Here is a 14,575-nt window from a genome sequence, read left to right as displayed (position 1 = left end):
TCTCACGTTTGCTCTTCATTTCCTGCTGAGGACGGTGGCGTCGCGGCGAGACGCGGGCATGCACGAACTAGCGCACACGAAACTACACCTAGCGCACACGAAACTACAACTAGCGCACACGTAACTACAACTAGCGCACACGTAACTACAACTGGCGCACACACGAGCTTCCGCACCCGAAACTACAAGTAGCGCACACGTAACTACAACTAGCGCACCCGAAACTACAACTAGCGCACCCGAAACTACAACTAGCGCACCCGAAACTACAACTAGCGCACACGTAACTACAACTAGCGCACACGTAACTACAACTAGCGCACACGTAACTACAACTGGCGCACCCGTATCTACAACTGGCGCACCCGTATCTACAACTGGCGCACCCGTAACTACAACTGGCGCACACGAAACTACAACTGGCGCACACGAAACTACAACTGGCGCACACGAAACTACAACTGGCGCACACGAAACTACAACTGGCGCACACGAAACTACAACTGGCGCACACATGAGCTACCGCACACGAAACTACAACTAGCGCACACGAAACTACAACTAGCGCACACGAAACTACAACTAGCGCACACACGAGCTACCGCACACGAAACTACAACTAGCGCACACGAAACTACAACTAGCGCACACGTAACTACAACTAGCGTGCACGCGTAACTACAACTAGCGCACACACAAGCTACCGCACCCGAAACTACGACTAGCGCACCCGAAACTACGACTAGCGCACCCGAAACTACAACTAGCGCACACACGAGCTACCGCACACACGAGCTACCGCACACCTAACTACAACTACCGCACACGTATCTACAACTACCGCACACACGAACTACCACACACGAAACTACAACTACCGCACACGTATCTACAACTACCGCACACGTAACTAAACTACCGCACACACGAAGTACCGCACATGTAACTACAACTAGCGCACACACGAACTAGCGCACACGTAACTACAACTGGCGCACGCGTAAAAACTACCCCACACACGAGCTACCGCACACCTAACTACAACTACAGCACACCTAACTACAACTACAGCACACGTAACTACAACTAGCGCACACACGAACTAGTGCACACGTAACTACAACTAGCGCACACATGAGCTACCGCACACGTAACTACAACTAGCGCACACATGAGCTACCGCACACGAAACTACAACTACTGCACACGTAACAACTACCGCACACACGAGCTACCGCACACGTAACTACAACTACAGCACACGTAACAACTAACGCACACATGAGCTACCGCACACGTAACTACATGTACCACACCCACAAACTACAGCACACATAACTACATCTACAGCACTCATGAACTACAGCACACAAAACTACATCTACCACTCACAAACTACAGCGCACGTAACTTAAAGTACCGCACACTTAACTACAACTACCACCCTTGTAACTACCACACTCACAAACTACAGCACACATAACTACATCTACACCACACGTAATTACATCTACCACTCACAAACTACCGCACATGTAACTACAACTACCGCACACACAAACTACAGCACATGTAACTACAAATACTGCACACGTAACTTCAACTACAGCACACACAAACTACCGCAGACGTAATTACATCTACCACACACAAACTACCGCAAACATAACTACAACTAGCGCACATACAACTACAACTACGGAACACACAAGCTACAGCACACACAAACTACATCCACCGCACACAAAAACTACCGAACACGTAACTACAACTATCGCACACATAACTACATCTACCACACACACGAGCTACAGCACACGTAACTACAATTACCACACACATAACTACATCTATCGCACACACGAACGTGTGTGTGTGCACTTCATGTGTGATAGTTCTAGTTGCACGTAAGGTAAATGTGTACATCCCCAACTGCCACATGCCCAACTACCGTATGCACAACTACAACTACAACTTCCACACACAACTAAAACTTCCACGTGCAGAATTACAACTACTACATTTAAAACTACAGCTATTGCACACAGAATTAGAACTATTGGAGGAAGTACAACAGATGCACCCATAACTACAGCGTTTCGACAGGGTCGCGCTCTGCGCTGATGTTTTGAACTTCCGGTTTGGTTGCAGTGGCAGAACTGCAGGAAATGTGAGGCGAGAGAAAAGAAGGTCGCATCTGAGACAGCAGTTCTTGCAAAACATCCTAACGTGCCGAGGCATTCAGACACACCGAGCTGGATATGTGACATAATTCATATTTATCAGGTTATAATGCTCTGTAAATGCCATTTATCACACAGAGAGGGACGATGACAGCGCAAACTGACCACGCCCACACGACTTTACACTGCTGGCCAGGTGTGTGTAGGTGGGGTCTTTAATAAAATGGCGTTGGCGGTGAGGTGGACTCCCTGCAGAACCGTGTTCTAATCCAGATGACCTCTGCACCTGTCCCCAGCACACATGATCCCTCCCCTGGCTTCAGTCTCCCATGATCCCCCTCTCCTCCTAACAACACGCCCCCCTCGTCCCAGCTGTCGCCGACCTGCCTGTAGATAGAATATCAGGGCCAGTCTGGAGAACTTCCAGTGGTCTTCAGAGCAGGACATCCCAGCAGAATTCAGCTCACCTCGTCTCCCTCTGGAGGACTGGTCCTGGGTTCCATCTTTCGCTATTTCGTGGGTGAGTTTCATGTGGGACGGGTGTGGACGAGTCCAGAGTTCCTCCTGAGCAGCGTGAAGAACGTGACTGTGGACAGGCTCAGGGCCGTCAGGGTTCTGCAAGAGAACAGGCCATCCGGGCCTGAGGACTATCATGGTGTTCTGTACATTGAATAGAAAAAATTATATTTATGCATTTTATCATAGTTTTAATTCAGTTTAATTCTAAAATTGTCAATTTCACCTGCCATTACAAAAAAGTCAAATGAACGGATCTTTTCAGATCACTGCTGGGTTTTGTGAGGGATGAGAAGCCGCTCATCTAAAAGCTTTTCATTTTTAAATGAATCTTCATTTTATCAATTTTTCTGTTAATTTATATATTTGTGAAAAATTATGTTTTTAGATGTCGACAGTTTTATCATTTTTTGGCAGTAAAAAAAAAAACAAGGAATTATCCTTGCACGCTCTTTTAATTTTATTCATAATTCTATACATAAAATATTCGTCAGAAATATTCGCTGTCCGTATAATTTGCACAGATAACACTTGGAATCGAAACGATGTAAATTGTGCAAAATATTTTGTTGATGACGATAATTAATACACACACATATATATATGTATGTATAACATCTTTTTAAAAGGATTAAACCAGTTTTAGCCGCAGTCGTGGCTGTATTTTTTACTCGGCTTTTACTGATCCTGACGAACGGCGCGTTTCACGTTGCCAGATGTGGAGAAAGATCAGCTGTTTTTGACGGTATTGTGAGGGACGCGACGTGTAATAACATCTGTCGGGTTTCTTTATTTATTCTGCGCCTCAGAACCCGGACCTGGCAACACCGCGCTCTCCACCTTCACGTCCCGTCGTCCAATCAGAGCGCGCCGTCGGCCCGGTCCCCGCCCCCTCCGCCCTCCGACTGGCTGGCTTGTGTAAACAGACACGCCCTGCCCGCTCCCCATTGGTCCAGCGCGGGGCTGAAGTTTTGCGCGCCGCGTCCCGGCGCCAGAAGCCCGAGAGGCGGCGGCGGGGATGATCGCGGGAGGACTGTGGAGGGCGGACAGGATGGGCTGCGGGGTTGATGGGATATAGCTGCCCGCCGCCGCCGTGTCCGCCGCCGTGTCCCGGTGCTCCGCTCCGCCGGAGAGCCGCGCTGCTCGCCGCCATGCTGCTGCTGCTCTGGGTCTACGCGCTCTACTCCTGCGCCGGCTACTGCGCGTCCGCGCCCGGCCCGGCGTCCAGGCTGCTGCCCCGGGCGCAGGTCCCCGCCAGGTCCGCGTCCGCGGAGGACGACGAGCCCGGCGCGCTGTCCACCTTCTCCAGCGGCGCCGGCACCAAGAAGCTGCCCCAGGCCATCATCATCGGGGTGAAGAAGGGCGGCACGCGCGCGCTGCTCGAGTTCCTCCGCGTGCACCCCGACGTCAGGGCGGTGGGGGCGGAGCCGCACTTCTTCGACCGCAACTACGAGCGGGGACTGCGCTGGTACAGGTGAGACGTGCTGGGGTTTTATTATACCGTGGTTCTTCATCTTCATCATCATCACCACCGTGAAGCGGTACGGGTCAGACGTCCAGAGGTTTTATTATACCGTGGTTCTTCTTCATCATCATCATCATCATCACCACCGTGAAGTGGTACGGGTCAGACGTCCAGAGGTTTTATTATACCGTGGTTCTTCATCATCATCATCATCATCACCGTGAAGCGGTACGGGTCAGACGTCCAGAGGTTTTATTATACCGTGGTTCTTCATCATCATCATCATCATCACCGTGAAGCGGTACGGGTCAGACGTCCAGAGGTTTTATTATACCGTGGTTCTTCATCTTCTTCTTCATCATCATCACCACCGTGAAGCGGTACGGGTCAGACGTCCAGAGGCTTTAATACACCATGATTCTTCATCTTCTTCATCATCATCATCCCCGTGAAGCGGTACGGGTCAGACGTCCAGAGGTTTTATTATACCGTGGTTCTTCATCTTCTTCTTCATCATCATCACCACCGTGAAGCGGTACGGGTCAGACGTCCAGAGGTTTTATTATACCGTGGTTCTTCATCTTCTTCTTCATCATCATCACCACCGTGAAGCGCGCTGCGCTGGTACGGGTCAGACGTCCAGAGGTTTTATTATACCGTGGTTCTTCTTCTTCTTCATCATCATCATCATCATCACCACCGTGAAGTGGTACGGGTCAGACGTCCAGAGGCTTTATTATTATACCATGATTCTTCATCATCATCATCATCACCGTAAAGCGCGTTCCTCTGTTACGGGTTTAGAACTTCAGAACCCTCCTCCAAGCCACGATTCTTCTTCATCATCATCACCGTAAAGCGCGCTGCGCCGGTACGGGTCAGACGTCCAGAGGCTTTAATATTATACCATGATTCTTCATCCTCATCATCATCATCACCGTAAAGCGCGCGCTCCGCCGGTACGGGTTTAGAACTTCAGAACCTTCCTCACTATCGTCGTCATCATCAGAATAAGAGATGAAAAGATTTGCGCCTGATTATCACGCTGTTAATTATCACTGGACAGTCGATTAAAATTCGTCCTAAACAAACCGAAAAAAATTGTTTCGTTTTATCACTTTATGTAAAATATAGATTTTTATTTGGCCCCTCGGAACAATTATCCGCTTAATTAATATTAACAGTAATAATAGTAATAATAAGTAATGGATAAAACAGCGTGTGTATAAAGTTTTTTTTTTTTTTGCTCCGCGTCGGGCCGCCAGTAACCGAAAAAATTGAAAACCTTTTCAAACACAATTCATAAATATTCACATTCGTGTAAATTCGTGCAGATGAAGCGGCAATAAAATAAATATAAATCGTTTTTTTTATTATATTAAAATGTAGAGCGCAAAGCTCGGCGAATTGAAAATGAGAGATAAAAATCAAATTTTTCAAAACAGATATTTGCGTCGCTTTGGTTAGAGATTAAATTAATAAATGTATTTTTAGTCAACATGAGTTTTATTTTATTTTAGTTTTAATTTAATTTCGCGTTTGTGCGAAATGAATCTGACCCAAAATCGCTCAAGAAACATAAAACAGCTATAAATTATATTTCAATATAAAAAACTATATTTATATAAAATTCAATTTATATTTTTATCGTTCATACGTGCTGATTAAATTACTTTATTAATTATTTAAAGTGCCTGGTTTATTCGTATCTCCTGTAACGCGGCTCCGCGTGATCGAGTGATCGATTATCCGGACTGATCGGTGATCACCTGGCAGCCATTGAGAGATTGTGTGTTTATTTCTGAAGGGCGGGATCAGTTCTGGTCGGAAAGTTCCAAATGCGCAGATCATGCGTGTGACGTCACGGTGACCTCTGACCTCAGCGGCAGCGCCCTCAGTTTAGGCCCATGTCGATTAGTAAATGTAAAAAACGAAATGAAAAGTGAAACTCTGTCCCAGAATTCCTCCTCTTGTGAGCCAACTTCATGAAGGAACCTGTAGATGAATGAGATGCACGGTTCTGCGTAGATCTGGTGTTCTCCCGGTTCTCCGGTGCACTGCTCATTTGAATTCATGCCGGGATGTGTCATTACTGCGCCGCGGTCGGCCCTCCGGCGGCTCCGGTTTCAGCCCCTTCGCAACTCCGGCCAGAGTGGAGCTATTGTGCCACTTCGGTTACGGCTGCCATGTCCACTTCTCCCTCCCCGGACCGTTTGACAAGCGGCTGTGGAAGCTTCTGGCAGGTGTGTTCTGACGGCCCGGAGCCTTCATCACCGGAATTCCACCGCTTTCCCAGTAAACGGAACGCCACGCGCCACATCCTGTACACGCAGCGAATCGGATGTGCTGAATCGTAGGCGGAGCCTTCGTGGCTCCCAGGGTGCGATCAAAGGCTGCGGCGCTGCTCGGCTGGGCTGGACGTTCTTTAGCGGGGAACCTTTGTGTCCGTTCTGTCAATGGCGGCGCCTGTAAAGCCGCCCCAGAGCCGCTAACAAAGGCACAAGCGGAGCATTGTTCCGACTTTCCATCTCGTAGGTGATGGAGGGGCTGGAACGACCATCTGCAGACCAGGTGACCGCGTTCCGGACCCCCATCGTTCATCCTCACCTCCTTACCCCCCAGACCCCAGTCCCTCTTCCCCCTCTCCTCGCACCGTGGTTCCGTACAAGAATAGTGTCCCGTGTTCCGTTCTGTTCCGAGAAGGGTGGGGGCGTCCCCTCCTGCCCACACTGGCACGGCTCCACTGGGGAGGGTTCCCCCAAAACGACAGGGGTCCAGCCGGCCGGCAAACATGGCGACGCCCACCGGGGTGGCCGATGAAGGAGTATCGAGGTTCCTTACATTCTTCCGGTCCAAGGAGAACGAAGGTTCTGTTGTCCTCCTGTTGCTCACCAGATAAGAGTGATGGTGAAGATCACCTGACCCCACCTGAATGTGCTCCTCCACCCAGACGCCCAGAGACTCAAAGTCCCTCGTCCCCGAATATCTTATTTTTATTATTAATACGTGGAACTGATGGAGGTAATTGTCCGGGATCGGCGGTATTCCCTCTCTGGGAATGGCATGAGTCCCGCGTTTTCCTCTGATCGTATCTGAACTGTGTGGAAATCCACCCGGCCGTTTCTTTAAGGTCGTGGAAAAATAAACAAAAGTCCCGGCGCTCAGCGCCAGCCCGGCATGTTCTGGTGGGTTTTTTTTCTGGTTCTCAGATTCCATTTCAAAATCTTGTCTTTCTGGCACTGGCCTGAGGGATCCGGTTTCTCGCGGCGCAGCGAGAAAACGTCTCTCATCCCGCTGCCGAGCGGCGTAATGAATCCCCGAAACCGAACCCGCCGCTGACATCTGGGCTCGCCGCGGCCTCGCGGCACAAATGGTTAAACGGCCAGTTCGCCGCACTTGATGCCAATTATCTTGTCTTCTAGATGCCCTGAGATATCGGGCCAGACAATATCTCGGCTGTCCTCCAGAACGGAGCGGAAAAACGGGATGGCCGGAGGGAGCGGCGCGGCGTGGCAGTTGAAGTGTCACTACTGTAGCTGTCACCGCGTAATTTCCTTAATTACAGGCCTGCTGGAGACGTGGCTCCTCTCCAGGAATTTGTAAACCATTAAGCTGCGAGTTCACCATTCCCACCTTCCCCAGCGCCTCTCCTGATTGGCCGGCTCCTGGAAATCCCCGGCGCTCCGGGGCTCACCTGTCTGGACGGGGCTGCCAAGCCCGGCAGGATGTTGGATGCGTGTGTTTGTACGGCGTCTCGGTTCGCCAGCGGTCAGGAAGGTGCGGAGATTTGATGAATTCAGAGCACTTTCCAGCAACGTGTCCCTGAGCAAGACACTTAACCCTGAGTGTCTCCAGGGGGGGACTGTCCCTGTCACTCTGGATAAGGGCGTCTGGTAAATGCCGGAAATGTAAATATTTTATGGCCCCACATCCGTCTTTCACCACCTACGAAACTGGCAAATGCCAGTGACCGGCATCAGGAGGGTCTCATTGACCAGTCAGGTGCCTCGCTGTCTTTTTTTTGTGTTGTTTGAGGGCGGGGCCACCGGTAAGGGGATCAGGGTGACGTTGAGTCCAGGACGGGACCGGGTCAGGGTGAGTTAGGCTACTCTCTCCTCCATTATTCATCCCTTCAGTGAGACGGTGTCCTCCGTAGGATGCCCTTCCTCGGCTGATCGGGTGACGCGGTGACGCCGCGAACGGCCTGAATGGCAGGCTTGTGGCCGGCCAGCGCCTCGGTCACATGGCTTCCCTTACTTCTGTTGTCAGAGGCTGTCAGTTGGCGTGGCGGGCAGGTTGGTGTTAGATTTAGCAGGGACACACACACAGGTTCCACAGGTTAAGACGAAGTCTCTGGACTCCTTCAATCCGGCACCTCCATTAACGTGGAGCCAGAGGTTCCCCGCTGCTGCCCACGGCGTAAAATTCCACTCGGTTCCACTAGTTCACCGCCATCGCCACGGATAAGCAGGACAAGCCCAGAGAAACGCTGCCAGAGACCGGACCCGTGTGACCATGTCCATGATGCCGGTCAGAACGTCAATCGGGATCATTTCATGGAGAACCAAGTGCTGCATATTATTATCAAGGCCGCTTGAGGTCCCCCCGCCAGCGTCTGACTCGTCCCTTTCATGTGAGCAGAAGTGCGCTGGGCTCTGAGATGAGTATCTTCTCTCTGAAGAAAGGGCGCCTGTGTTTACCGCCATTTACCCACTCGAGTGTTGGGGAAGACAGGGCGTCTCTCAGCACTTCCTGTCCTCTTGCGGCGCGCGAAGCGCCACTCGGCTCATCAATAATGTCATTTATCCGGAGGCGGCTCGCCATATTCCCTCAGATCTGTCCACGGTCATGAGCGCCGCTTGACATCGTCTCCAAAAGCCATAACAGTGCAGACATGAAAGAGAGACGCGAGACCCCCTTTTGTCACCAGAAACACAACAGTCTGCTATCGACCAATCAGACGGCCTGTGGTCTCGGGTTTGAAGTTGTCATGCGAGCCGAGCGTCTGCGTCCTCGTCTTATCTCGTCTCTTCTGGCATCTCTTTCAACTTGGAAGAGGTCCACTGCGGAGACGGCACAGATGCCCGTAAAACAAAGACGGGGGACAGTAAACAAGGGCGCCGGCACTCAGGACGTAAATAAGTACGGACGCCGCTTCAGCTCACCGCGGGTGAACCGCGGCTTCGTGGGGGCCTTAAACACGCAAATGGCCGAGCGGCGGGTGTGTCGATGGCCCTCTCCGCTCTTCTGAAGTGTCTCGAGGGGCATGTCAAGCTCCGCCGCCCCCACGGCCACTTCACTGCGGGACAAAGGCCCGTTCTCAAAGACGAGAAGGGTCTCGGTGTCACGCAACCGGCTGAAGGAATCCGTAGAGAGAGGGTCACCTCATAAATCACCGCCGGATAAAGGCCATTGTTGGCTCGGGGTCCTGAACCCGTTCAGGAGGCTTTTCCTGCTCCGTCCTCGTCCCTCCTACTCACGAGCAGATCGCTCGGAGTCGTCCCCTACGTCACCGGCTCACCGCACCGCCGGAACCACCGGGACTTAATGGCCCTTTTCAGCTCCGGATTCCGAGTTCTATTTTCCCGAGTGGAAGAGTAAAGAATTAAAGGGCTGTTAAGGTTTATGGTGAAGTGGAGGAGAGTGTGTGTGTGTGTGTGTGTGTGTGTGTGTGTGTCGCTTGCACTAATAACTACAGTCCGGGGAGGATTCTGCCGTCTCGGTGTGTTAAAAAGTGCCGACATACTCGACTTTTCCGAGGCGATGATGATCAGGACGATACGATGATAATTACATGAAAGAAGCAGGTTCACGTTGGACAACTCTATTAACCACACACACCAGAGCCAGGTCTGCGGTTCTCGGGATCCTGTTCCGCCGCGGACGCTTATCTCCGCGCTCTGACCGCTTTCCTGCGGTGTTGGGCCGCTTCTGAAAGCCGACTCCTGTCTGGCAGGGCGCCGCGCTCGCTCTTTCGTTCTGGAACAGGAAAAGAAACGTTCTCCTGTTCTCATGACCGTGTCGCGACGGCGACTGGGGGTCCAGCTGTAATAATTCCGACGTGATTTCATCACCATGATGTGGAGTGAGGGCCACGTTCTGCTTCTCGAGTGGTAATTAGAAAGCCCCTCGCTATCCCAGCAGCTTGTATATTTACGTGTTGTGAAGCAAAATGCTAAATGCTAAAAAAAAAAAAGCTAAATAAGGGATTAGTGCTCCTGAGGGCGTGGCCACACGGCGATCTCACTCATCTTCTCTCCTTTGCTTTTCAGGGAGCTCATGCCCAAGACCCTGGAGGGCCAGATCACCATGGAGAAGACCCCCAGCTACTTCGTGACCAGGGAGGCCCCGGCGAGAATCAGCGCCATGTCGCGGGACACCAAGCTGATCGTAGTGGTCCGGGACCCTGTGACCAGGGCCATCTCCGACTACACCCAGACTCTGTCCAAGAAGCCAGACATTCCCTCCTTTGAGAGCCTGACCTTCAAAAATAGGACTACGGGTCTGATCGACACGTCCTGGAGCGCCATCCAGATTGGCATCTACGCCAAGCACCTGGACAACTGGCTGCAGTTCTTCCCCATGGACCAGATCCTGTTCGTGAGCGGCGAGCGGCTCATCAGCGACCCGGCTGGAGAGCTGGGCCGAGTGCAGGACTTCCTGGGCCTCAAGAGGATCATCACGGACAAACACTTCTACTTCAACCAGACCAAGGGCTTCCCCTGCCTCAAGAAGGCCGAGGGCAGCAGCAAGCCCCACTGCCTGGGAAAAACCAAAGGCCGGACCCACCCCAACATCCACCCGGAGGTGGTGCAGAGGCTGCGCGACTTCTACAGGCCCTTCAACATGAAGTTCTACCAGATGACGGGACACGACTTCGGTTGGGATTGACAGTGATGGACAAAACTAGTTTTTTCCTCTGCATTTGAATGGCAAAAATGGAGATAATGCTATATATATATATATATATATATGTGTACAGAAATCTATTTTATAATAATTTATTTTTAATTTCTAAGCAATTAATTCACTAAGCTGCCTAACCGTTTTTTTGTATATACCATCTGGCCCACAGTATTTTTATTTTATTTTTTTACATTCCACCTTTTCTTTTAGGTCTGATGTCCTTGTCCCGTAAACGTTTAAAAACGGCCTCTGTCCTGTCAACCACCCGGATCAATACGTCTAATGGCCGCTCGGGGTTTAGAACGTCTCGCTAGCGGAGCAACGCGACACGGCGGATCGATTGGCCGCTCGTCTGCTGGGCCCACGCCAGGCCTGCGGCTCATCCTCCGGGGTCAAGGGTCGGGCCGAGTGCCACTGAATTTTCCACGAAGGCCGCGTGCTAGTTAGGAGGGAAAATTCCGACTTTCTGCTTCACCGGCACGTGGCGGGATGAGCCGTCCAATCAGATGCGAGACAGCAGATCAAAGGCAGAGGGTTTACTCTGGGGTGAGGGCGAGTTCAGGTTTCATCCTTTCTCCATCGGCCCATCACCCTACCTGCTTGATCTCCGTTAATTGCCAAAAATCCACCAATTGTTTCCCCCCCTCCCCCCCATTAGTTACCCAAGGAACCTTGAGGAACCCGGAGAACTCTTTTGTTCTCTGCGTCTGGTTACTTTCTCACTACATCCCGCTTCTTTCTACTTGAATTTTTGGATATGCAAGAGAGGGAGATGTTCTTGAGCGCTCACTCCTGGGTTCTGGGTCAGTGTTCCCGCTGGAGAACCGTGGACAGGACGTACCGGGGCGTGTTATCACTGTGAAAACCGCACGTTCCGTTCACCTTCACCGTCCCCCCCAGAACACGTGTGCGGCGGCGGTCCCTCTGGTTACGGTTGAGTTTTATTCAGCCTGGTTGGGGAGTTCCGAGTTCTGCACGTTCTACACGGAACACAGACAAGCACCTGAATCTGTACATACGAATAAACGACAGAGTAGAAGAGGTGGAGTGATGGAGTATTTTTGGGGTTTGTCCACAGAGCGACGAGGCACAAAAAGAACGGGCCGTTTCTAGATCATTAAATCCTGAACATTCATACTATTTGTTTGTATGAAGAAATAAAATAAAAACGATATATTTTACCAAAGTTCCAGCTCTGACTTTTCTTTGCTGTTTCTGGAATATATATTTGCGTTAATGTTTGTGGAATATTTTCCTTTCTATGAGAAAAATGAGTGCAAATGTATGAAAGAATATTATTTAAATCAGGGATATAAAACCTACTGTGGGTGCTGGTGGAACCGGGACCCGGAATATTCCCTGGGAATCGCTGGGAGGAGGAGGCGTAGCGGCGGAGCTGCAGGTCCTGGGAGGCCCCGAGTCCCACAACGGGAGGTGACAACACCGCGTACATATGGTTACAGTCTCGGCGGACGAATAAGGCGGTAAATAAGGCTTACGCAAGATTTCTGGGCCGTGAGCTCCGCCCGGGGATGAGATGATGGACTTTCCACCCGCTTCAGATGTTTTCCGCTCAGTTCCACTTCTAGGATCTTAGTCCCATTAAAAGAATGTTGAAATCACCATGACCTGCTGAGGTGGGCGTGGACGGGGGGGTATTAGGAGGGGAACGGAAGAGAACGCAATTTACATTTTACATTTACGGTATTTTCCAGACGCCCTTATCCAGAGCGTCTTATAATCAGTAGTGACAGGGACAGTCCCCCCCTGGTTAAGTGTCCTGCTCAGGGACACGATGGTATTAAGTGGGATATTAACCTGGGTCTTCTGGTTCATAGGCGAGTGTGTTACACACTAGGCTACTACCACCCGACGGGGAAGTGGTGGTCTAGCGGTTAAGGAAGTGGCCCCGTTATCAGAAGGTTGCCGGTTCGAATCCCGATCCGCCAACTGAGGTGCCACTGAGCAAAGCACCGTCCCCACACACTGCTCCCCGGGCGCCTGTCATGGTGCCCACTGCTCACTCAGGGTGATGGTTAAATGCAGAGGACACATTTCACTGTGTGCACCATGTGCTGTGCTGCTGTGCTCACTTCACTTTAACCCGCGGCCACTTCCTGTTCCTTTCTGGTCAGAAATATGAAGATATGATGTGAAATGGGATTATGAAATGAGGCTTGTGCAGGATAGAAATATAATCGTCTCTCATCAAAGCAGCCTGTGGCATTTTTTTGGAAAACCTCGGTGCTCCGTCCTGACGTGCCGAGGATCTGAAATGACAAACGAGGGGCGAGATTAAACTGAGCTGACAGGGGTGAGGTGGGGCCGTCTGGCAGGAAGTGCTTTTTGGGGTAATTAAACGTTCCTCTCTGAAGGCCCGTGGTTGCGGGCGACGCCTCTGGCCTGCCGTGGGTTCGCTGCGGACGTCCGGCGGGACGCCTGACCCGACACCTGACCGTCCCCATAATCCATCTGTAGTTCCCGCCCACCTTCTATCAGCACCTGCAGGAAGTTCCTCGGCACCAGGCTTTATCGAAGGAACATTAGAACCTGGCGGTCGTGCTGGGTGAGGACAGGACTGGGCCGGGCGTGAGGAACTGGACGGAAATCCACCTTATCGCCGCAGATTGGGTGTCACACCCGAACCCGTAGTTTACACCGGAGAACATCTGATTACACCGAGGTCACGGGGTCCAGAGCCAAGTTCCTCAGGTGGTGGAACCTGGCATCAGCCGTTTCCTCACATTCTGACGTTCCTTTCTCTTTTTTAGAAACGCATGCGTGGTAGAAGGTCCACGTTCGTCTTTCAGGTTCTTTTGAGAAGAAACGTCTGGTCCTGTTGAAGTTGTTGCTTCTAGATCTGTTCCTCTTCTCTGGTTCTGCTGATTTTTTGTGTTTTGTGTTTAAACGCTGTACAATGAGACGTGGGACGATTTGGACATCCAATCAGCAACCAGCAGTGTTGTAGACCCGCCCCCGAGCACTTTTTGGCCCTTCTTGTTCTGAAGCTGAATGGGAACGCTAACAGGAACCTTCATTAGATTATGATCTGATGAGTTCTAGTAAGAGCATGTATTCGTATTCCTGTTTCAGGATGTGAGTTGACAGGTAGGTGTCTACCTGCTACCTGAGTGGGGGCTGCTGGGTAGTGGGAGGGTCCATTTCCGTGACAGGAAGTGGCAAGCTGGGTCACGCAGCTGTCTTTACACAAAAACGCAGACAAGATGGGAACATAAATACAGGGTACCGGCAGGTGGGCACGGAACAACAAAGACGGAACGTGCCTTCAGCGGGCAGGAGGCAGAGGACAGGAAGGTGGAGCTGTTTATACACCTGCCCGGACTGTCTGCAGGCTCAGATAGGGAGGTGTGTGTGTGTGTGCGTGTGTGTGTGGTACATGTGTGTGTGTGCGTGTGTGTGTGTGTGTGTGTGTGTGTGTGTGTGTTGTGGTGTATGCGTGTGTGTGCGTGTGTGTGGTATGTGCGTGTGTGTGTGTGTATATGTG

General features: G+C 51.2%; 1 protein-coding gene across 1 annotated transcript; it reads left to right on the top strand.

Annotated features, from left to right (window-relative positions):
- Window positions 1-3,709: 3,709 nt before the first annotated feature.
- Window positions 3,710-12,256, top strand: hs3st3b1b (heparan sulfate (glucosamine) 3-O-sulfotransferase 3B1b). Its single transcript, XM_028968846.1, has 2 exons — window positions 3,710-4,173; window positions 10,437-12,256. The coding sequence occupies exons 1-2, from the start codon at window positions 3,767-3,769 to the stop codon at window positions 11,053-11,055; spliced, it is 1,026 nt and encodes a 341-aa protein (XP_028824679.1). The 5' UTR covers window positions 3,710-3,766; the 3' UTR covers window positions 11,056-12,256.
- The last annotated feature ends 2,319 nt before the right edge of the window (window positions 12,257-14,575 follow it).

Source organism: Denticeps clupeoides, unplaced genomic scaffold (genome assembly GCF_900700375.1).
Source record: "Denticeps clupeoides unplaced genomic scaffold, fDenClu1.1, whole genome shotgun sequence".
Taxonomy (NCBI): domain Eukaryota; kingdom Metazoa; phylum Chordata; class Actinopteri; order Clupeiformes; family Denticipitidae; genus Denticeps; species Denticeps clupeoides.
The sequence above is the reverse complement of the archived record's forward strand: the minus strand, read 5'-3'. Positions and strand labels throughout refer to the sequence as shown.

What these genes read in the sequence shown, in the direction of transcription:
- hs3st3b1b (XM_028968846.1), top strand. Translation starts at nt 3,767, where the DNA reads ATGGGATATAGCTGCCCGCCGCCGCCGTGTCCGCCGCCGTGTCCCGGT. An exon ending in CGGGGACTGCGCTGGTACAG is followed by an intron (nt 4,174 to 10,436) that starts GTGAGACGTGCT and finishes TTTGCTTTTCAG; the next exon opens with GGAGCTCATGCCCAAGACCC.